The sequence below is a fragment of the Podarcis muralis genome, chromosome 5 (assembly GCF_964188315.1).
Source record: "Podarcis muralis chromosome 5, rPodMur119.hap1.1, whole genome shotgun sequence".
NCBI classification, from domain to species: Eukaryota; Metazoa; Chordata; class Lepidosauria; order Squamata; family Lacertidae; genus Podarcis; species Podarcis muralis.
In genome coordinates, this window is record NC_135659.1 from 42,453,357 (window position 1) to 42,477,667 (window position 24,311).

The 24,311-nt window shown below is 41.9% G+C and overlaps 1 protein-coding gene across 2 annotated transcripts; it reads left to right on the top strand.

The window, feature by feature from the left end:
• On the top strand, positions 1-23,027 carry C5H1orf87 (chromosome 5 C1orf87 homolog). Of its 2 annotated transcripts, none has more exons than XM_028733279.2 (12): positions 1-106; positions 1,379-1,525; positions 3,915-4,134; positions 7,008-7,133; positions 7,805-8,062; positions 8,918-9,027; positions 10,265-10,376; positions 12,777-12,874; positions 16,915-16,985; positions 20,032-20,066; positions 22,087-22,240; positions 22,792-23,027. In XM_028733279.2, the coding sequence occupies exons 2-12, from the start codon at positions 1,419-1,421 to the stop codon at positions 22,950-22,952; spliced, it is 1,452 nt and encodes a 483-aa protein (XP_028589112.2). In that variant the 5' UTR covers positions 1-106; positions 1,379-1,418; the 3' UTR covers positions 22,953-23,027. The 2 variants fall into 2 exon arrangements, with proteins under 2 accessions (XP_028589112.2, XP_077784809.1); XM_077928683.1 differs by having other exon boundaries at positions 7-106; positions 1,385-1,525.
• Positions 23,028-24,311: the final 1,284 nt, after the last annotated feature.

Consider the following 24,311-nt stretch of genomic DNA (forward strand, 5'->3'; position numbering starts at 1 on the left):
TGAAAAGCAGCTTGCTCATTTGGGTGGTGACTGCTGCTGCTACAGCTGGAAATCTTTTGCCTTCACCTTTATAAAAGGGCAAAGCTACACAGAGAATACACCAGAGGTGGGTGATATCGGACCGTGATACAGGGATGTAGGAAAAGAAAAGTTGAAGAGCCTAATGCAATTGTTTTTTCTGAGAGTGATCTTGAGTATATGAGTGAAAGTTGAAGCTGCTCTGGCAGTGAGGACAATAAGTTGTTAGATCAGAGATGAGAAATCTGTGGCTCTCCTGATGTTGTTGAACTCCCATCATCCCTGACCATTGGCTATGCTGGCTGGAGCTGATGGAAGTTGGAGACTGATAACATCTGGAGGTCCACAGGTTCCCCACCTCTGTTTTAGATAGCGTGCCGATGGCACAATCCATTGGTTCAGAATAAGACAATCTGATTCCTGCAGTAGATACCAGCTGCCTGTCTCATCCAGCAATGGCCCTTGATAGAAAACAATTTATATGTGATTGTTGAATTGAGCACAAGAGGGTCATGGGGGGGGGAATTGTATCTTCCTCTTCCCTGGACACTTCTTACAGGGCTACAGAATCAAACTAGGAGTTCTGAATATACTGGCTGGTCTTTTCAGGGATTTCCCAGTAAACAGTTGGGGAGAGATGCTGCCATGCCATTTTGATTGGGGCAGTTTGGGGCTTTGATGATTTTCCCACCACAAAGGTCTACAGCTCTCTTCATTTTGCCATGACTGGTTCAAGCTATTACATTACTAAGTGCACCGTGCTGTCCTGAGGAAAAAAGAGCTATCTTGTTCTCAACTTGTTAACTATTTCATGCAACAGCAACAACAATAAGAATGGGGCGGGGGTGGGGGGTTAGAATTAACTTTCCATGCCAAATATACACAATATCAAGAGGTGAATGATCCTCCTGAAGGTGTTTCAACTGTTCAAAATATATAATTTAGCCTTCTAAAAGTGCAGGGTTTGAGGCAGAAACTGAACAACTGTTTTATATTGAAAAGTTAGTATCCATAATTGAACCAGAATGTGCTGGCTTTGGGTCAATCATTGTAGTGGAAGACAGCCCCTACAGAAAGATATAGTTCTTTGAGGACAAATAGCATTGTTGTGCCTTGTCTGTTTGTGTTTCATCCAGTCCCCCACACGACATTTAAATTGTAATTTCCTTGGGGTGTCGGCTCTCCCTCTCATACCATATTGTTAACCCAATAGGTTACATGGAAAGATAGCCATGTGAAAATTAAGACCAACAACATGAGTAGATCTTGCCCAAAAATATATATGGGAATCCTAACTATGAATTTTCAGTTCTGTTTTTAAAGAAAAGACAGGGAGCCTCTAAATTCTTGCTTTTTGAAGTTACAGGGAAGTAGCCTTCCATAGTGAACAGGTGCTGGCAATGGCTTCAGTCAGAAACATTCCATATGGGTTCAATGCAAATTATGAGACTGTCATAAAAATCATTGGGAGCAAATATGTCCGGTGCCTTGTAGAAAAGACTGATGGGTAAGTATGCTATCTGGAAGAAATGTTTTTGATATATATTAGTGGGGTGATATAATTTTATGTTGGATTCCCTCCTCACCACATTAGTTGTGGATAGGGAAAATCCAAATGAAATGGGGTGAGTATGCTGCTACCTATATGAGGACAATGTCATGTGAACGGCCCAAAAAATATGCACCCATGGGATGTATCAAATAGACTTTAAACTGTCAAGCATACACAGCCCTAGTCTACATCTTAAACAGCATATTACAAGAAAACCCTGTTCCTTTGGCTGTACCATTTCACTGAGGGGTTAAGACCCATTGGCTACCCTCACCTGGTTTAGCCAGCCAGTTGAAACCACTTCTTGGGGTGTGACTGCTGTCACATGCTGACAGCTTCTAGGTGAGAGCTGAGTGCAGGGTAGGGACCAAAGGTGAACAAACTACCTCAGAAGGAGCACAACGTGTCTCCCACTAGTGATACTACCCGTCTCCTAACACTACCCCAATTCAGTCTAGGAATAATTTTTCAGCACAGGGTCTGCTGCATGTGTACCAGCCACCAGGGGAAAGATATATATTGCACTATAGCCAGTATAATAGAAGGCAATATTCAACGACATAGTCGTGTTAGTGCAAGGATTAGCACTAGCGCAACAGGATCCCCCCTTTCTCCATACACACTCCAAACCACCCCTCAATCTGCTCATGAGAGTTGTGGGGGGACCCATGAGAGGAGAGGAGATAGAAATAACTTTCCACTGCACAAAGAAAAACCCTTGTGCTGACAAGAGCTTTGCTTAGTGCTACCTCGAACGCAACCCAAACACTCTCAAGTTAATAGAAAGGAGAAAATTGTTCTGGAATTGTTATTCTCACACATCCCTGACACTGATTTATAAAAAAACAAAGTTCTTCGGGCAAGTGTTTTTCAGATTGAGAAAGGCCAAATGGGAACACGGTGATATTTGTTAATATAAATGGCTTACCACCCCTGAACTTTCTTTTCTGGTTGATAAAGTATCAAAAGGTTTAATTGCACAGCTTGGTTTTATGCTTTAAAGAAAATGGCATTAATAATGGCCAGGATCCAAAGAGTTACTTAGGGTATGCCCAAGAGGTCCTATTAGAATATGTCTCTTCCTCTGAGTGATAGGCCATAATGTAACCTGCTTTTGGAATTCCTCTCCATTTCAAACGAGCTTGGTCATACAATGTGAGGAAGTAACAGTGCAGCACTATGTATATCTACTCAAAATAAGTCCTACTGAATAAGTGCCGCATCTGGGGGTGGTGCTGAAATAATAAAGACTGTTGTGGGATCTCTACCTGAAGGAGTGTCTCCACCCCCATCATTCAGCCCGGACACTGAGGTCCAGCTCCAAGGGCCTTCTGGCTGTTTCCTCCCTGCGAGAAGTGAAATTGCAGGGAACCAGGCAGAGGGCCTTCTCGGTAGTGGCGCCCGCCCTGTGGAACGCCCTCCCATCAGATGTTGAGGAAATAAACAACTATCTGACTTTTAGAAGACATCTGAAGGCAGCCCTGTTTAGGGAAGTTTTTAATGACTGATGTTTTAATGTAGTTTTAATCCTTTGTTGGAAGCTGCCCAGAGTGGCTGGGGAAACCCCACCAGATGGGTGGGGTATGTATGTGTATATATATATATATATATATATATATAGCCGGCTGTGAGAGCCACGACTTTCAAACAAGCACCTGATTACATGGAGGCCAGCCTCACACGATTATTTGCCACTTTCTTGTACAAGGAGTAATTTCTAGCAGGGGGAAGAATGTGGACACCTGTGGTTTGCAGGCAATTTGGAGCTCCCCAGGCCTTACTTCCACCTTGCCCTCACCTATCCCTTTTTTTTGGTGACTGGTTGGTGGTTGCTGCTGGAAATTACACTAACTGGCCTCCGCACAATTTTCGCTGGAGGCTGTGTGACAATGGGATGGGACTTTCCTACTTCTTCACCATGTTATTTTGATCCTCCGCTGGCTGAATAAATGTGCTGAGACTCGATTTCTATCATATTTGTTGTCTTGACTTGATTTTAGCAAGTCTTCTGCAAATCCCTCTTATGGCACACTGGGATATTGTTTGTCTGCCGTTCTGCACACATCTCTGAGAAAGGTGAAATTCATAAACCGGTACCATTTTGTTGAAATTTGCATATAAACAAGGTTTAGTGGAACTGTATTAAGTTTTTTTCTTGAGCTTATAGTATTCAGAACTGAACATAAAGTGATTATAACTATGATAGCACATACCTCCTTTATACTACATTTCTGTCTGACCAACAAATGTTACAGGAAACTAATATTTTTGGTGTTGCTCCACAACGCAAGTACGTATTTGGCTCTGTATACTGTAAATATACTGTATGCTTGTTTCCTGACAGCAAAGCAAAGGAGGGTGTAAAAACTGAGACACAATCCATTCTCAGGACACTAGCTCCACACAACGCAAGACAGGCACATGGAAACCCTCCAGGCCTCAATAGGCCTCCTTGTCAACAGATCCATTATGGTCTCAGGGATGAACAACAGAACAAAGGTGAAAAGGAAGAACAAAAGTCTAAACAAGGAGAGACAAGTGATAGCAGATCTGTGGACAACAAAGTGAGTCGCTACAACTGTACTGGTTGCTTATTATAGGCTTCCTACTCAGCATCAGACTTTACTCTTTAACTAACAACAACATAAATGGTTAATAGGTATCTTTTCTACTACTGTGGCTATTGTTATGACAACTACAACTAATGATGATGATAAATAATGACAGTGGTGTCCAGTTAAAAGAACATTCTGCTGCTACCAAATTCTGATGAGAGAACTCCTGTATCAAAAAACAATTGTCATCACAAAACTTTCAACTACAGTGGTACCTCAGGTTAAGTACTTAATTCGTTCCAGAGGTCCGTACTTAACCTGAAACTGTTCTTAACCTGAAGCACCACTTTAGCTAATGGGGCCTCCTGCTGCCGCTGCGCCGCCGCTGCACGATTTCTGTTCTCATTCTGAAGCAAAGTTCTTAACCTGAAGCACTATTTCTGGGTTAGCAGAGGCTGTAACCTGAAGCGTATGTAACCTGAAGTGTATGTAACCCGAGGTACCACTGTACTCCAAACAGAATTGCCTTATATTAAAATTTTGACTGCTTATGCTTCCAGTTCATAGCTATTGCTTTTTTTTACTTGGATCTTTTTATTACTTTCCCATTCTGTAAACATCTCTTCTCATTGTTCTGTGTTTTGGCTCTCATAGACATCTGGATTTTACATTAGTTATAATATAAGGCCTATATTATATTATATTATATTATATTATATTATATTATATTATATTATATTATATAACTAATAGACTAGTTATAACATGGATGGGGAATCTGTGGTTAGTCCAGATGTTGCTGGTCTCCAACTCCCATCAAGCCCAGTTGGCATGGCCAATGGTCAGGGGTGATGGGAGTTGGACTCTAGCAATGTCTGGAGTCTATAATCTAATATTGGCAGCCATGATCATATGGAATCACCATTTGTTTAGAGAGGGGACTGTATATTATCCAGTAGATCCAAACAGTGGACCTCTTCATATGAGGTTATAGTCTGACCTGACTGGGATCCTGTATCTCCTCACCACCTTAATATATACATGCTCACAAATTAAAGCAAAAACTATAAGTCAATACAAATCAGAGCTGCAGCAATTTTTTTTAAAAAATACTGTATGTAACAGTGTTGGAATGTTTGCAACATGGCAGGAGAATAATTGCCATTGTTAGTATTTTGGTATTATGTGTTTGTCCTTCCTTCCTTCCTTCCTTCCTTCCTTCCTTCCTTCCTTCCTTCCTTCCTTCCTTCCGCAGAACAGGAGGAGAACCAATGGGTGGGCATTTATTTATTATTTACATGTATTAGTCACCAGTTAAGCTAGCCCCTGGGTTAGTTGCAGGGAAGGATATTTCAGCTAGACATTAGGAAAACACTCCTAACCATAATAGACATTTGACCGTGGGGCAGCCTGCATCAGGAAGATGTGAGCTCTCCTTCACTGGAGATATTTAAGCAGAAGCTGGGTGGTTACCTGTCAAGCATGGGAGATTGTTAGCCGCTTTGAGACTCCTTAAAGGTAAAGGGACCCCTGACCATTAGGTCCAGTTGTGGCCGACTCAGGGGTTGCGGCGCTCATCTCGCTTTATTGGCCGAGGGAGCCGACGTACAGCTTCTGGGTCTTGTGGCCAGCATGACTAAGCTGCTTCTGGCGAACCAGAGCAGCACACGGAAACACCGTTTACCTTCCCACCGGAGCGGTACCTATTTATCTACTTGCACTTTGACGTGCTTTTGAACTGCTAGGTTGGCAGGAGACTCCTTAGGGTAGTGAAAAAGTAGGATATGAAATCCAAACTCCTCCTCCTCCTCCTCCTCCTCCTCCTCCTCTTCTTCTTCTTGTTTCAGGATTACTGCATTGATCCGGGACGAGGAACATGTGGCCCTCAAAAATGTTGTTGGACTACAGCTCCCATGAATTTGAACCACTGGCTATGCTGGCTGGGGCTGATGGAAGTTGGAATCCGAGAACAGATGAAGAGTCACAGGTTCCTCATCCCTGGACTAGATTATCTCCAAGGTGTATTTCAGCTCCATAATTCTATTATATATTCTTATATCATGAGTTCTCACCTTCAAGGATTGATTTATACTGACAGTTTGGTAGTTCTGTATCTGGTCCTTTTAGTAAGCAAAATATTAACTTTGAAAAATGGGCCATGGTTCATTGAGAGGGATAATTTCTGGATCAACCCTGGGTTCAATCCCAGGCAGTGCTTTTTTCCTAAAAAAAATATTTAGGGGTACTCTCATTTTCCTACTCATATTGAAATACTGCCCCTCAATGAGACCAAACTTAGATTCACAAAATGTTTATGGGTATGCGACTCCCTGCACCCCCCCAAAAAAAAAGCACTGATCCCAGGTAACTTAAAGAATGCTTGAAAGAAAGGATGGGGGTATACCTCTTTCTGAGTAACTGCCACCAGGGTCCTAGAGCCCTCCCTCTTCCTTTCCAAAACTGGGAAAGGGCTAATTGGGCTTTGGGAAAAGTTACATATATGATGCAGTGGAGAGTGTCATATTTGTGCAAGAAAGTCCTAGGAAATCTGCAAAGCTACAAAACAAAGCATTCATCTTTGGAGCAGTCACTATCATTTAGCCTAGAGAGATCTTAGGCTTCCCTGAGTTCCTTGGCTAAGCCTAGAGTGGCTGGCCAAAGGTGAGCTTTATGACTGAACTGGTATTTAAACCCAGATCGCTCCAGTCCTTGCATAACTCCTGTTTGTTTATAAAGAATATAATATTTGATATGCGAGAGGTTTTCTGAACTTTAGGGCTCTTTTTCCCTCATGCAAAGTGTTTTCAGTACCTACAGTTACTTTACAGAATGAATGTGTTTCTTGGATTGCCTCTTTTCTAACTGCTTGTTTGTTATCCAAGGGTTTAAAACCACTGAATACACATTGTGTCACTGCTCCCTCTGGTGACAAGTCTTTGTCCTACATTCATACTCTCCAAAAACCATCTATGGAAACTCAGATCTTAAAGCAACTTGAAAGACAAGAGGTAACTGAACTTAAGTATAATCGAAGCAATTTGCAGTTTCAGGTGTTTGGCTTGTGACTATAGGGCATTTTTCATATTAGAGTGTTTTAAAATACTTAAGGCCAAATCAAGGGTTTGATCCAAAACAGACATATCTGAAAAAAGTTACACTAATTTATTTTTACTTACTTGCAAGTAAATGCTATTAGGATCAGGGTGGTTGGCTGTTTCCAGATGCTTACAGCATAATCTTATGCATGTCACTCAGAAGTGGGTCCTAGGGAGACTGCATACCTCACACATCTTAACTGTCCTTCCATACTTTCAATCAGGGAGGCTAAAGAGTATTAAAAGTGGGGGAGGTAAATTTCCAGAATTTCAGTGAAGAAAGTGAGGACTCAACTCTACAGGAGTTGACTACAGAAACTGTGGGTAACAGCTAGCTGTCTTGCAGGAAACTGGCATGGTGTTGCTGTGTATGTGTAATGTCCCCCTCATCACCCTACCACACATGTAGAAATGCAAAACTTCATGACTTTGCTATTTTGTCCCCAATTTCTGCCCAGAGAGTTTATAAAGCAGTTCACGTAAATGTAAATGCATTAAAAGTATGGGATAAATGAGAGATATGAAATCAAATAATACATTTATTGCTAGACCTTACACATACTTTAAAGCATTCCTTTTCTCAGGATATCGCTCAAAAACCAATGGATGAAGAGAGTGATTCTCTTCTGGGTATCCTCAGAAAAGAACTTGAGAAGTGCCCTTTGAACCTGACTACATTAGAAAAACTTCAGGAAGAATGTAAGGTTTTGGATCCCAGAGTTTCAAGACTTCTCTCTCAGGCACAGCTGAGCCATCTGCTTTTAAAGTATGAAGTCCCTCTGCAATTACCCACTGTCAAACTCCTTTTCAAGAGATTTTCAAAAGCAAATGACCAAGAACTGGTACGTTAATACAACATTTTAAACAAAAATAATGTTGAGCTCAATAGATTGGATTTCTTAAGACCTGCCTGTACTTTTGGAATATTGATGTTATAGGTCAGATTCTAACTCTGAAATAAAGGTGGGCTGTTTATTTTTGGGGTCAAAAACTATTTTCTCAGCCATTGTAAACCATTATATCCATGCAACCCTTTTAATTATGTACAGCAGAACTGAGCAACAGTGTTTAAACTTAGAATGCTAATAGTGTTGTTATTAAAGATTTTCTTGGGTTACAGAAGTACATACATCGTCTCTATTTTCAGATCATAAAGTACTTCTCACAGATCAGTTACATTTGATGTGAGACTTTGATGTTGTATACAGTATAGGGTTGGGGGAGAAGATAGGTGGGGAAAGAATGTTCTGCATAGTTGAACAGGAACAGACCTTGGTAATATGGCACCCTATGTGAGGCCAAAATTTGACACTCCTCCTCCAGCCCTTTTGCCACCTCCCCAAAGCTGGGTAAGGGAGGCAGTATGCTTTGGCAAGAAGGTGCAATGCTCTGGCAGGGTCCTAGAGTCCTCCCACTTCCTTTCCAAAACTGGGAAAGGACTAATTGGGCTTTGGGAAAGAGATAGGAGGACTCTAGGACCCTGTCAGATCCTCACACCTCCTTCCCAAAGCCCAGCACTTACTAGGGTTTGGGAAGGGGACAGAAGGGTGCTTTTATTGGTTATAGTCACAAATATCTCAAATATGTGATCAATGAAGTTAATTCAACGGATGTTATCAGTCTTTTCTTGACAGTTTCTTTTAAAACCCTGCTTTCAAGCTGTGTTTTGAAAATAAACCTTTTTGTCTTTCATGCAGGTAGATTATGAAAAATTGCTCCAGTTTTTAATGCCAGTGGCAGCAAGCAAGACACAGCAAACACAAGCCCTTCCAAGGAAGAGTCAAAATATGGAGAATCATTGCAAAAGGTTCTACTTTAAATTTCAGTATACTCCTTACAGTTAATAAATGAGCAATGTATCCGAACTCCTTCACCCTTCCGACAATCTTCCTGTCTTACTTTCCATCTGGTCAGGATCTAATAGGTGCAGTAATTATAAGCCACTCAAAAGGATTCCAAATGAAAAATTGGCTCACTTGTGACATTTACAAAAAACAACAACATGTAGTACTCAAGAGGACAGATTTTATCTTGCAGCCATCCAAAATCTCCGCTAACGAAACATATTTGGAGTCTGTGAACACCTACGTTGCAGCCTGCTGGGATGCATCAGTGGAGATTATACAGACTTCCCTTAATTAACCTTGGCAAAGAAGACTGGCAAGGAGTTGTGTGCATTTATGTGAGATATATATATATCGCTGCTTTGGCAGCTGAGCTCTGGAGCGTCTCTTAAAACATAAGTATAGCCAGGATGCTGGTCAGAGTCTGCGTATAAGTATTCATCCATCATAAACTGGCGTACCTCATCTGGATGGGAATGACCTTAGGGACATATTTGCTATATCACATACTTTCCTGGTCTCTGCTCTCATCATTAAACATTGGCTGTAATATCTGCAGTAATATCAACTGTTGTTATAAACCCACCATTTCACTAAATCAGTGGTGGGGTTCCTGCATCCCCCTAGGTTCTACTGAGAGTAAATAATGTCTCTTGCTTGTTTGCAAAGAGATGGACGTGTAAAATCTTCTGGTTTGTGTGCACCTGAGGGAATGCAGCCTGCTGTACAAAAGTAAGTGTTACACCTATTGTTCTGCCCACTTTTGCCTCTGGCCCTGCAGCCCCCAGAAGGTGGATTGTGAGGGAGTGCGGCCCTCAGGCTGAAAAATCTTCTCCAACTCCGGATTAAAGATTGTAGCTTCCAGGAAGCTTTGACCAGGCTTAGCCCTTCTCCTTTTCACAAGGAACTTCCTGCAGCTCCATGAGTGAATTGTAAGCTCTGATGTCGTAGCTGTCTGGAAGCCTAGATTTCTCGGCTGTTTTGTTTCACATCTAATCCTTCTTCACCTTGTGGTAATACTCTATGGCTTTATTACCAGGTGCTCTGCATTACTGAGTAAGTTGCCCCATTGGCCTCTCAGATGGAGGTCTTTCGGAAAGCACTCATACAACTTCTGTAAATGTCAGAAGTGAGCTATAGGGCTGTAACTGCAATTACCATTTTAATTGCCCCTTCGTTACATGTGTTATCATTCCACAGCTCTTGGACTCCGGAAGATGCCTTCCAGGCCTTGAAGCAGACCCTGAAGGAACATAAAGGAGAGCTGAGCCTACAGGATAAGACTTGCTCCGGTCTTCTTTCACCCTCTGAGGTAAAAATAGATTCTCTGGCTTACAAGCCTAGTTGTATATTCAGGAAGTGCTTTCCCACTATAAAGGAATGGAATGGATTATTAGTAACAAAATGGTTTTTTTTCTGCCATACACCTTGTAGGGTTGCCATATTTCATATTTTTAGGGGGGGTGCTAAGTTAACTCCCCTTTTTTTGCAAAATCTCAAAAAAAGAGAAGAAGTTTTAAAACTTTTTTTAAAGGAAATTCAACAAAATCTACATGGGTTGCCACAAGTCCAGATTTCCCTGAACACTTTAGCAATTTCCACCTGGATGCTGTTACAGATGGCAGAATCCTGGCTATGTCCAGGATATTCCAGACATGTGCCAACCCTACCTTCTTGCCAGTAGATAATGTTAATCAAAGAAATAACTGAGGAATAGACCAATTCTCTCTTACCAGGTGAGGTAGAATTGAAGGTAGGTGATCTGTGAAGTATACACTTCTGCCTGGCTCACATAGGAGGGCAGAAAGTTTTTCTTCCTTTCTTTGCTTCCATCACCTGGGAGTTCTTTCCTCCTTTAGGTTCTTATGGAGGGAAATTCAGTTTGAGGGCTGGTGTCCTTTTCACACTGCTTTGGGGGCATGTGCTGGAGGAATGAGGTACCGTATTTTTCGCACCATATCACTCACTTTTTTCCTCCTAGAAAGTAAGGGGAAATGTCTGTGCGTGTTATGGAGGGAATACCTACGGGTGGCGGGGGGGATCTGCTGCAGTTGTGAGCAGAGGATCCATGGTTCCCCTTTCTTCCCTCCTCTCTGGCTCGCTTTGAAACAGCAAAGCGGGAGAAGAGCTGCTGAGTGGGGAGGAGAGAGGGACAGAGAGCCTGCTTGCTTTAAAGGAGCAAAGCGGGAGAGGAGAGGAGCCTTCTTCCCTTATACCCCTCTTCTTATTAGCAGCATCCTTCTCCACCCACGCCACACATGCTCCTTGTCCCTTGAGTGCTTTTCCTTCCCTCCCCACTTAAAACGTGGTTACAAAGCATGGATCCAAATGGATCCTCAGGATTTTTGCATTGGGCTACTCCAAACTCACTGTCAGATCACATGTCTGTGGCCACAACATGAACCACAAAAATCATACATCTAGTGTTTCGTTTAGAATATTTTTTTTCTTGTTTTCCTCCTCTAAAAACTACGTGCGTGTTATGATCAGGTGCGTGTTATAGAGCGAAAAATACGGTAACTTGGGATTTTGTAGGACGAAGACCTCCCTTCCATATCCACAGCAAGTCCTTCTCTTTCCCCATCAGAGCACCTCCAATGAAGGGGGAGGTCCATTCTTATCCCATGAGAACACACCTGGCTGATACCAAATATCACGAGAGCAGGATATAGACAAGACAACATGATCATACTCTACATAAAACAAAATGACCAACCTGAAGGAGACAACTCAGAAGCTGGTCTGAACAAACAATTAAGTCCCTGTTCTACGCAATACTGCGCTAAATAGACCACTGTTCTGATTTGGTATTAAGCCGTTCCATGTGTGAGGGACACGGGTGGCCCTGTGGGTTAAACCACAGAGCCTAGGACTTGCCGATCAGAAGGTTGGCAGTTCGAATCCCCGTGATGGGGTGAGCTCCCGTTGCTCGGTCCCTGCTCCTGCCAACCTAGCAGTTCGAAAGCACCCCTGGGTGCAAGTAGATACATAGGTACCGCTCCAGCGGGAAGGTAAATGGCGTTTCCATTCGCTGCTCTGGTTCGCCAGAAGCAGCTTTGTCCTGCTGGCCACATGACCTGGAAGCTGTACGCCAGCTCCCTCGGCCAATAAAGCGAGATGAGTGCCGCAACCCCAGAGTCGGCCACGACTGGACCTAATGGTCAGGGGTCCCTTTACCTTTACCTTTAGTTCCATGTGTTGCTGGTCCCAGTGTGAAAGGTGGGTTTAGCCTACCTAAAAAATGTTACTGACTGTAGTCCCTTTATTGTATTTATTTTACTTTGCACATAAAATCATAAACTTTTATGGAGAAACACACAGTATTTAATCCTTTTACCAGGAGGCATTTTGCTAGTCTAACAAATATATATTTCTTTCAAGCATTCATAGTTATACACAGCATATGTAGAAGGTCTTAGTTTGGAGGTGCATGAAGTCAACAAGGGTTTCTTCGGGTTCTCTTGATTTCTGTCAGTCTCCATAGCTGAAAAGCACCAGCTTGGATTGGGACTATGCTTTTCACATGACAGTTGCTTGAAATAAAATACATTTTTTCCAAAACAATATTTTGTTATGCATTGCCATAGTTTGCTCTTCTTCGTTGTGTATGCCCATTGACTATAGTACTTCATAGGAGCCTTATTTCTTAAAACTTGTTTTTATCTTGTGATGTGCTAGCAGTGTTCAGTAACAAAACTTATCTTATTTGCAGACAGAGGTCATTTGCAAAAAGCACGGACTAACTCTGCCCACTGGGATCTTGGAAGCTTTGGTTAGCACCTGTGAGTTTGGCAAAAGAGGCAAAATAGAGTGAGTTTTTATTGAGATGCTTCCTTCCTTTCAGTACGTTATGCGTGCATCTTGATCCTACAGACCCGGAATGTGGCAATACAATTAGAGAGTTGGGCTTCTGGAGAGAAAGCATAAGCCCGTGTATTGCTGGATTGAGAGCAGCTGGGTGGTTCTGTCCAAATGCCCCCAATTTTCCAGATAGCATGCATTCCTTCCCTTGTTATTTCAGTCAGAGTGCGCAAAAGTTTGACTCCTACAAGGCCAAGAAGACATCCCATGCAAGGAGTGGTGGGACGAGTTTTGTCTTGTCTGTCCACTAAACTTGTAGTCTGGTCCTTGTTGAGTGCAGCTGTGCCACACAGTGATGGAGAAAGAAGGAATGGCAAAAATGCAATGAGGAAGGGCCATAGCTTAGTGGTAGAGCATCTGCTTTTCATGCAGAAGATCCCAGTTTCAATCCCTGGCATCTCCAGGTAGGGTTAGGAATGTCCCCAATCACTGAGGACAATATTGAGCTAGAACAGATGAACAAGTGGTTCTTTTTTATGGAGGGTTCCACTGATAGCCACCACTTAAACATTTTCAAAGATTTAGATCTGAAGGTTATCACACTTGTCATTGCCATGCATACCTGCAAAAGACTCCATCACATTTTTGCCCTTTTTCGAGGAGTCTGAAGGTGCAATATAAGAGCTTAGTCCTGTGAGGTTCTCTCTGTACCACTTGGTTGGCACCCATATAGAGTGGCTATGAATCCTTAGTACAATATCAACCATTAATACTCCCTGCTAGTACTGGGTTGTAGTCAATGTTAGTTCTATTCAGAGCAGACCCAATGAAATTAATTGTCATGACTAACTCATGTCCATTCATTTCAATGGGTCTACTCTCAGTAGAACCGAGTTGGATGTGATCCACGGTCTATAACTTGGCTCGTGCTAAATTTGAGGAATAAATCGTGTTTTCACCATATAGTATGAATGTGCCCTTCTGCTTAGTTTGTATTGCTGATCTTTTCAAGGGAAACTTTGCGGCTTCTTGAATGCTGCTGTCCATAATGCACAGATCTTACTATAGCTCTGTGTTAATGCCTATGTCTTCCTTTGCTAAATTAAACACATAATAAACAAGTTGCAACTGCACACTAGCTTGCCAAAGCTCCCCCCCCCCCCACCATAGCAAAAACCCTCCAAATATATTTGGCTTTGCGTGTCAAGGACCCCCAGGACCCCCTGAAATAAAGACACAGTTCACACAAAATTTTTGTTTTGGTTTTTTGGCATAATTTTGGCCACAACTTTATTGATTACAGTATGTGAGTGGTTGCCTAGGCATTGGTTGGCGACTATCTGTTCCCACTTAGAGGTAAGAACAGAACTGACAACTGCAAGCCTGCAGAAGTCAGTAAGGGTAAACATTTTTGGGGAGAGAATAGAGCTGGGTGCCAGGCTCTCATTGCTGTTGTTGTTTAGTCATTTAGTCGTGTCCGACTCTTCGTGACCCCATGGACCAGAGCACGCCAGGCACTCCTGTCTTCCACTGCCTCCCGCAGCTTGGTCAAACTCATGCTGGCCAGGCTCTCCCCTCTCCCCAAATGCTCCCAGGGGCTTGTGTGGCCCTAGTCCCTTGCCAGGGGTTAGGACAAGAGCATGGTGAGCCCCTGGATTCCTTTACTGGAATACCCTTGCAGCAGCATCATTGGAGGGGCTGGCACAGCCAACCATACCCCCTCCACCAACCAAAATGAACCAATGCCCAACCGCAACCTTACAAGTTGTGGCGATTTGCTACGCAGTAGGCAAAAACCAAATGGCACCAGCCAATCAGCCAAATGGTAAAAATTCCTACCAGGCCCCTGCCCCAAAGCAGACGACCCCATGACAGGCATAGCAAGGTCAGCACGAACAACCCTAAATATAGGGAGGGTGGGCGGGTAATCTGATGCACACAGTGAAAAGAGGAAGCTCAACGCTGCTCGCAGGGAATAAATAGCACCCCAACAGTCAATCAACTTTACAACATCGAATTCTCCCCAGCAACAATTGGAGGTGCCCTATCAGATTCTTGGCCATCCATACTAACCCGCCCAGCAACAGGGGATGTCATGATTGCCCCCACCACAACATGTGCTCTCCATGAAGGAGAACCTGCTTTGCTAAATGATTTTTCTTATAAGAAAAATCATTTAGCAAAGCCAAATATAAGAAAAAATCATTTAGCAAAGCAATACCCAGAATTGCATTTTTAAAGATTTTAAATCCAATATAAACAAAATAAACCTATTGGGTGTGCCAGAGTCATTGGTTTAGTTATGCATTACCCATTTTAATCTCTGCTTCCACTGTGAATGAAACTTCAGTAATTAGCAAGAGTCTAGCTCTGAGCCATTTTGTGATTAAATGTGCTTAAGATCAATACACCACCATGACTGATAGCAGTCATGCGAGATTAATCTCATTGCACAAAGTAATGCTCTCTCTTTAACCTGTCATGGAAAGTGAATACGATGTGAAAAAATAAGCTGAGAAACAACTCCAGGAGGAAGTCCATAGATTTCTTGACTGCATTAAATAGAATAACCAAAGGATTAACTTCTTAAGCACCATTGCTTCCTTTGTTATGGAGTCTGCCCTTGACTCCCTAGAAGGTTCTCCAATAAGGATCCTAGCTCAGTAACAGATTACCGTACCTGCCTTGTGCAAAAGAGATTCTAGGTATGAATCATTTCTCAGTGTCCCTTGGGTCAGCTTCCAGGTAGCATAATTGGGAAAGACCATTGCTTGAACCTAGGCAACACACCATCTGCTAAGAACAATGGGCAATACACTTCCTGATAATCATTACTGACAGACTAAATGAGCTACTGGTTTGACTAAAAGAGATATTTCAGCTTCTGGCAAAAATCAGAGGAACATCATATGTGTGCATGTTAGAGTAAATGCCAGAAATGTAATCAAAGTTGACAAAGTAATTCCTTGTATTTTAGTAGGCTTGTTCATTAACCTATGACCCCAAAATTTAGGAACAGCCCCCCTCCAAAACTGATGCCAAAGTCTTGTGCTGCAAATCCCACTTTCCCTGCCCTCCCAAACTGAGTAATCAACACTCACCCTGGGAGGCCATAAGGACACGCCAAAACCCAACCTCATCCAACTGACTCCAAACTGGTTCCAAAGTGGAGTGCTGGTTTTATGCCTTTGGGGTCAAAGGTTAATGAAGCTTTAGGAGACCAGTGGCAAACAGCAGAATTTTCCAACAATTACCTATTTATAAAGAACAAGTGTAGTAGAATGAAGCACAGGGAAGAGATTAGAAAAAACATTACTAAATAGATAAATAAAGGATTAATAATAAAATCTGCATAAGAAAGGACTTGCAGAAGAAGGAAAATTCCAAGTTTTAGTTTAGGACCAGAGGGCCTGTTTAGGTGTCCATCAGTGAATATAATCAGATTTACAGGTACTTGTAACAGAGCCTTCTTAGTGGTTGCCCCACAACTATGGAATCTGATCTATTTCGATGTAGGCAGCCTCATCTTTCCCATCCTTTCACCAGGGTTTGAAGGCTAACATTTTTTTGTCTGTGATCTTTACTAGCTAACTCAGGCTATAAATTGGGACTGGTATGCCAATGTCTGGCTGAATTTATGGTTATTGTTTTATCTCTGCTGGTTTTTAATATTGCTATAAGATGTATATTGAAAAGATTTATTTTGTATTTAAATAAGTTGTGAGCCACTTTGTAGAATATGTTCTCAAAAAATCCCTTAAATAAATACCTGTACATAAATAGGAGAATGAGAAAAAGGTGAACATTTGAGAATGATAGAAGAGTCACATAATGCAAAAACAAGAGAGCTAATCACAGAGAAAAGCAGGACAATTTATATTAATGTATATAATACTATGTATATTATAATGGACATTACATTAATGTCTTGGTTTTGCTTACATATAATCTCCCTATGTAACTAATATGGAAAGCTGTGAAGGAGAACCTAATGAACAGGAAATGCGCTTTCAAATATTGCATTTATCTTGAGATGTTTCCTCATGTAGATGGAAAACGTTTGTGGAGTTTCTGAAGAAAGTCCAGGCTGGGATCAACCCTGCTCTGCTTGTCTGCAGAAGTAAGCTATGCAGTTGCTGTTATTCTGGTCATACCAAAATATTACAAGGTGGCAACAACATTTTACATTTCTGGAGAAGGCTCTTGAAATATATCATTTGTAGCAAGTGGAAGAGCCCATCAGGCCCCTTTCAGAGCGCTGGAGAAACTTTGGATCCAGTTGATCCAGAGCTCTGTTTTGCCCTGCCATCACAGCACCCTCATTTCAGGGGTCTGTGCTTGATACTACCAGTAGGAAGACAGCTGGTGACAGGTTCTCAATTACCATGGTTTCATCAGAGCAGCAAGGTCCTCTGCAATGATGGATGACCACTTCCTCTATATCCTAATACCCTCCTGCAGCAAAATTTAAAGTGTTAGGAAGATGAGGAGTACAATCCTAACAGCCAACAGTTTTCCTTGACTCGAGTTCAGATTCAATATATTAACAAAAATTAGGAATAGCTCTGCTAATCAGATCTGAAACAGAACATCTTCACTGAGAAGATAGTATGAATCTTGACAGTTTGCTGCTCCTTCAAATCACAGAAGCTCACTTTGGAATTTAATATCACAGTCCAGAACTTGCCTCAGACAGAATTATTGGGGATTTCCTACACCATCACTTCCTGCAAGAATTACATGGTACAATGACTAAGGAAATTTCATTGGGCTTTCTTAGAGGAGTTTCAGTTAGGGTACCACTCCCTGAAATTCTCAGTAATTAAATGGGCAAGTTATTTTCACTAAACTGAAGCACTTCAACATGCACTGAGGAGTGTACTTGGAATCCATGTACTTGGAATCCACTTGGAATGTACCTGGGAAGTCTCACCCAAGGAGGTGAAAGGTTTGCTTGAGGTGAAAGAATCCAGATGAGTTGTTAGTAATATAATACATTCATGCTACTAACATAATTAACAAATGCAAAATACTAACTTAGAGTGAGTCATCCTTGATAAATACTTCAGAAAGAGAGGCTATCATGTGAGAACTATGAACATCCTGTAAACATAACAATTGCCTTGTTCCTATGCATTGCTTTGGGAGCAATCCAGAGAACATTTTGCCTATAAATAACATTTTAAATATTAACCTGGATCGGGACAAAGATCTATCTAGACCAGATTCATTTCCCAATACATTCAGCAAAGCTGTTCAGCCGGGAATGATGGTGACAACAATTATCTCTCTACACCATCTGGCCATTCAAAGTGCATCCATATAGGTCTATCTTCCATTAGCTTGCACATCTGAATCTAAACTTGGGTATTAAAAAGTAGAAGACATTTTTCAGACTTTGTTCTGGAATTGCTGGGTACTTCATGTTGCACTCTTAGAAAGATGACAGAGGTGGTATTATAAAACACTTCCACAAGATCTATGAAATAGGTAGTATAATACTGCTCCTCAAGGCACTACAATGCACCTGTTAAAACAATTATAATGTTGGGCATGTGATTTACAGAGTGCTAGCTAATTGTGGGTTTTTGGTTCTTTTTTTAAGAAAATTGTGAAAGGAGTGATGGATGTGAGACATTGACTTAGGCAGTGAATTAATCTAATCATCTTTAGAAAGCTCTCTGGGATACTTAATATTCAGGAGGTGACTAAGCACGGAGTTGAGCCAATAGCCATCATTGCTACAGAGACTGATCAGCATGCAACAGTTGGGCTTGAACTTTAACCATCTGGCTGCAGGCAAACCAGCTGTCTTCTCAACTAGAAATGCTATTCATTCCTGGGAATTGATTCATCTTTCCCACGATTTAATTTTATGCCTCACAATCTGGCCTACCATCCATAACTTACTACATTGTCCAATCAGTGCAGATGAGAAATTACAGTTCTTTGCTCAAGGATCAAGCTCCACAGGGCTTTAAATATAAACTGAAGGTTACAGAACTGAGTGCTACTAAACATTATAAGTGAAAGAGACAGATGTAGGTGAGGGTGACAGTTTAATAGGGGGAAAATGAACTATTCTCCTTAAGAACTCACAACAAGCTGCACTTGCAGAAGGCTACTAGTTGAGGAACTGTGGCTGCATCGTACATGACATCTTATAGGGCAGGGATGGGAAATCTGTGGCCTTCCACATGTTATTGACTCAGCTACTATCATCCCTGACCGCTGGCCATATTAGATGGGGTTGGTGAGAGTTGGAGTCCAACATTATATGGAAGGCTACACGTTTTCCACTTTTATAATGATATGTTTTCTGGTATGCCATCCTAGTTTGCTACCATCACCACCCCTCCATCCTGTTTTGAAAACCTACCAGAGTTGCCTCTCCTTTAGTGGTTCAGCTAAAGGACATTCCTAATTCAGATTTAGCTCATTGACCTGGTCCAGGATATGGTATCTCCCATTGCCCAAGGCAAATTCACATCTTGGCTAGAAGTCCTGTAAGCATTCTCTAAGCCCAGGCATGTGTTACTATTTCAACACACACACACACACACACACACACACTTCTTCCCTCTTAACGGCAATACACACCCTGCTGCCATGCCATATAGTCCAAAGAGGTATAAGCAAGGGAAACGTAGGTTTTCAGATATGACAGTGCACATGCACATGCACAAGCGTTATTTCCTGTGCACATCTGGGTTGGAGGAGGCCTATGCACATGCACACAAGCTATTTCCGGTGCTCCTCTGACCTGGAAATAGCGTGTGCGCACGCGTATAGGCATGCGCTCCCCCCCCCTCTGGCCCACCGCACAATTGGCGCTGGAGACACCGGCCCAAGATGTGGTAAGTTTGCTGACCTCTGTCATAGAACAAGAAGCAACTTAGTGTGCTTCAGCCACTAGAGAGAGTTTGCTCATTGAAGTCTAGTGATGATTAATACGTTTCCCCAACATTTTTCTAGGAAGGTAACTCCAGGTCAAGGTGGCTGAAAACCAAATCAAAGTTGAGCTTATCCAATCACATTAGTGTTAAGAGTTCACAGGACTAGTTTTCATGTCATATCTGAGAGTGGCCTGTTCCAAATAAATGGAAATCATACAACTTCAACTACTAATAAACAATAAAATACCTCACAATTGTTTTCATCTTTAGGAGGAAACAAGGAGAAAAGTGAAGATGACTCTCAGGTATTTTCAAAACTATATTGTTTCATCCACAAATTGTTAAGAAAGTCTGGTTTGTAAAATGGGACTGTGAAATTGTACTTGAAAGCTTTAATACTGCTTAGAACCTTGTCTAGCAAAAGAACTCAGAAATTATTAATAGTAGTAGTAGTGATTAAATTTGTATCACTCTTCTTTCCAAAGGAGTTTATCACATTCATCTGCTCCCATCCTGAATGCAACTATGTAAAAAGACCATTGTTGTCTGCCTTGTTTCTCTGAAGAGGGAAATGAGGTTGATAGCAATTTGCCCAGTACTGTCTAGGGCTACATTCATATGACAATTTCCCTGAGGTTTCTGCATTACAATGTAAAAGCCACTTCTTGAAAACTAATGGAATGTAGTGCATATTTAGTATTTATTCCCAAGTTATTTGATTCCAGGGGAAAAGACATATGTTTGCTGCCCCTTTAACCCAGAAAATTGCAGGAGTAAAGCAATGAAATTTGGGGCAGCATACCAGCATAATAGGGACACGGGTGGCACTGTGGTTTAAACCACTGTGTGCTGTTTGGACTTGCCGATCGGAAGGTCGGCAGTTCGAGGCCCCTTGACGGGGTGAGCTCCCGTTGTTCGGTCCCAGCTCCTGCCAACCTAGCAATTCAAAAGCATGCAGTGCAAGTAGGTAAATAGCTACAGTGGTACCCCGCAAGACGAACGCCTCGGAAGACGAAAAACTCGCTAGACGAAGGAGTTTTTCGTTTTCTTAGCCGCTTCGCAAGACGCATTTCCCTATGGGCTTGCATCGCAAAACGAAGCTTGCCCCGCAAGCTCCGGGGATAGTAGGGAAGCGCAGCGCGTCTTCCCCACTGTCCCCGGACCTCTTTTGAAGCAAGGGGCGGCGGGGAGAAGATCGCTTCTCCCCGTTGCCAGCCCCGCAATCTCCGGGGACAGAGGGGAAGGCGCGTGCGCCTTCCCCTCTGTCCCTGGACCCCTTTTGAACCAAGGGGCGGCAACGGGGAGAAGCGATTCTCCCTGCTGCCCCTTCCCTTGCTTTAAAACAGTTCCGGGGACGGCAACGGGGAGAAGCAATCTTCTCCCCGCCGCCCCTTGCTTTAAACAGGTCCGGGGACAGAGGGGAAGGCGCGCGGTGCTTCCCCTCTGTCCCCGGACGGTCTCCATAGGAACGCATTGATTGATTTTCAATGCATTCCTATGGGAAACCGTGCTTCGCAAGACGAAAAACTCGCAAGAAGAAAAAACTTGTGGAACAAATTAATTTCGTCTTGCGAGGCACCACTGTACTGCTCCGGTGGGAAGGTAAACAGCATTTCCGTGTGCTGCTCTGGTTCGCCAGAAGCAGCTTAGTCATGCTGGCCACATGTCTCAGGAAAACTGTCTGCAGACAAACACAGGCTCCCTTAACCAGTAAAGTGAGATGAGCGCCGCAACCCCAGAGTCGTTAGTGACTGGACTTAACTGTCAGGGGTCCCTTTACCTTTACCTTTACCGGCATAATGTTCCTTTCTGCTGTTTTCATAAGGGAACAGTGAGAGGAATATCAATTATGTTCAATGGCATTCATTGTTGTGTCACACCACACCTACTGAAATTTGGTATAACAAGCCAGTATTTAGGTCAAAAAGTCATGATTCCACAGCACAACAGGTAGTGTGGTGTGAAAATAACATTATAAAATCTGACAGAACCACAGCATTATAATCAGAAAAACTAACAATATTCCCCACATCTGAATACACTCTTAGAGAAAGATAGGAAATCTCATGGCCCTCCAGTTATTTTTTTTGGATTCTAACTCCCATAACCTGTGACTGGACCCTAATTTCCAAATCACACAAATGACTGTGTCATAGAAGCAAAACATAATGTAATCTCCCAATTTTTAACCAATAAATTGACCCAAATACTCTAGTGAGGATCTGAAGGAGCCAATACTTTAAACTGAATGTTATCCCCTCCTCCATCTTCATAGAAAGTTGACAAATACTAAACTTTTGAAAATTTGATGTAATTTGGACAAAGGACAAAGAGTGGTCCAACCGTTGTGCTGGCAAGACTTGGGAGCAAATGAAGGAGGTCACATACGACTCCATTGATGCTGAGGAACAAGATGCCTGGATAGACCGGTTCAGAAAACTGGAGAGGGCTCTTTATTTGTGTGATTTGAAAAACACAGGTAAGAATAGTTGTGGTTGGAGAAGGGGCTGCTGCACTAAGGAGATGGCTTTTGTGTTTGACTTGTATTTCATGTCAACCTCATATTTATCCATGAATGTCTGAAGGGAAGAAAATAGGCAGTAGCACATTACTGGCCTATAATTATGAGCACAGATGATCAACTCACTCCTTGGTAGTATTTAGGATGACACAATAAATATTTTTGTTCCAAATTGCTTTTAATGAGGGGTCCAACAGCAGCCTGTTTTTAATCTTCAACTGGCTGTGATGTAAAGAATTGAAATGTAGTACAAGGGTAGCCATGTGATGCCCTCCAGATGTTATTGGGACTAAAACTCCTATCACCCCTGTGCCATTAGCCATGATGGGAGCTTTAGTCTAACATCAGGAGCGCACCACATTGGCTAACCCTGTGCTTTGATATTATGTGTGAACAGACCACCAGGGTTGCATTTGCTCAATAGTCAAGTCTGATTTTGTCCAAAGGGGAAGATAATATTTTCTCTCTTTCTTTTCCTCTTTCTCTCTTTTCCTCTCTAATACATACAGGCAAGTTGGAAAAAGAAAAAGCCAAGCGTCTAATCCATAACTACAACCAAATTTATGATCTGTGCCTTAGTCCACTGAAAATTGATAAAGCTTTTCGACCTTTCCGTCCTGGACAAGACATACCTCTGGAAACTTTGCTGGATTACTTAAAGGAGCTGTAACTGTTGCTAGTAATACAGTGCTCATGAGTGTACATGCCTAATAATGTTCATTCACCCACTGGTGTTCTTACTGAGTCAGTACATGCCTAATAATGTTCATTCACCCACTGGTGTTCTTACTGAGTCAGTATCTGAAAAGTTTATACTTCTAATTAATTAATCTGAAAAGTTTATACTTCTAATTAATTCTTCATTTCCAAATGATCTGAAAGTACATACTCCCACCTGTGCTCTTTTAATAAAGCTTTCTGTCTGAAATATTAGTGAATATAATGATTGTTCTCCAGATCTTGTACATCAAATATGCAATAATTTGTAGGAGGCAACTCAGTTCTCTGTTTTTTTGAGAAGTTGATTATCAATGAAATTTTGTACCCAAGAAGTCACAGGGCAAACAAAGAGTTACTGGAACTTGTAAAAATGCATCTTCAAAATTACATATTCTTCTGGTGGAGTTTTTCATATTCAGATTTAAAATCTTACTAAGGGTCACTGTGCATGCAAACAGTGCAGTACATTCATTAGAATGTACACACACACACATTGTGATTAATTACTAATTTTGGTACACTTATGCCAGCAAAAAACTAGAGAATGTCATTCCCTGGAAATGACCCAATTGTAGTTTAAGTGTGCAAAACAAACTTAACATTCCCAGGATTCTTTGGGGAAAGTAATGCACTTTAAATGTGTATTGGGTGCACTTTAAATTTATCATGTGGATCTGCACATAGATCACTGAACTTGGAGTCTCAATTACAGAAAGAAGATTCTGTTAACATGGGCTAACAGTAATCCCTGCAGGGGCTTTGGTAGTGTGGCACCTTGAGCAAGGAAAAAATTTGGCACCACTCACTTAATATTTCATATTTTCACAATAATTCTTTTTGGAACAGTTGCTTTGGTATGGATATTCTCAGTAGGTATCTGTATAAATAAAAATTTATTGTTTATTATCATTATTACTACTGCTACTACGACTAATACTAATTTGTACCCCCTCAGCTTGGCGCCTGTGTTGGGGAATCACCTGCACCACCCTAAATTTGGTGCTGGTCCCAGTGTGCTGTAAATGTATTGTTTAGAGTGGCAGGGGGCAGATGCACACAAGAAAAACTACTAAGTGGTTGTAGTTCTGGTCATATAAAATATATTCAACTGAGAAACAAATATAACTTCCCTATCTCATACGCTTCACACTTTACAATTCTTTAAAATTGTATATTGCACAGTATATATAGCACTGTTGGGGATTTAGGATTTTATAGCTACTGATGCAGTATCTATTCAAAGTACCTTAAATTTTACATACCACCCCCGCTTTTTTGGAAGCGAAGTTTTTTTCCCATCTGTTTGTCC

Coding starts and splice junctions, on each gene's coding strand:
- C5H1orf87 (XM_028733279.2), top strand. CDS start 1,419: ATGGCTTCAGTCAGAAACATTCCATATGGGTTCAATGCAAATTATGAG. Junction 1,526..3,914: donor CTTGTAGAAAAGACTGATGG/GTAAGTATGCTA, acceptor GTTTCCTGACAG/CAAAGCAAAGGAGGGTGTAA. Junction 10,377..12,776: donor GTCTTCTTTCACCCTCTGAG/GTAAAAATAGAT, acceptor TCTTATTTGCAG/ACAGAGGTCATTTGCAAAAA.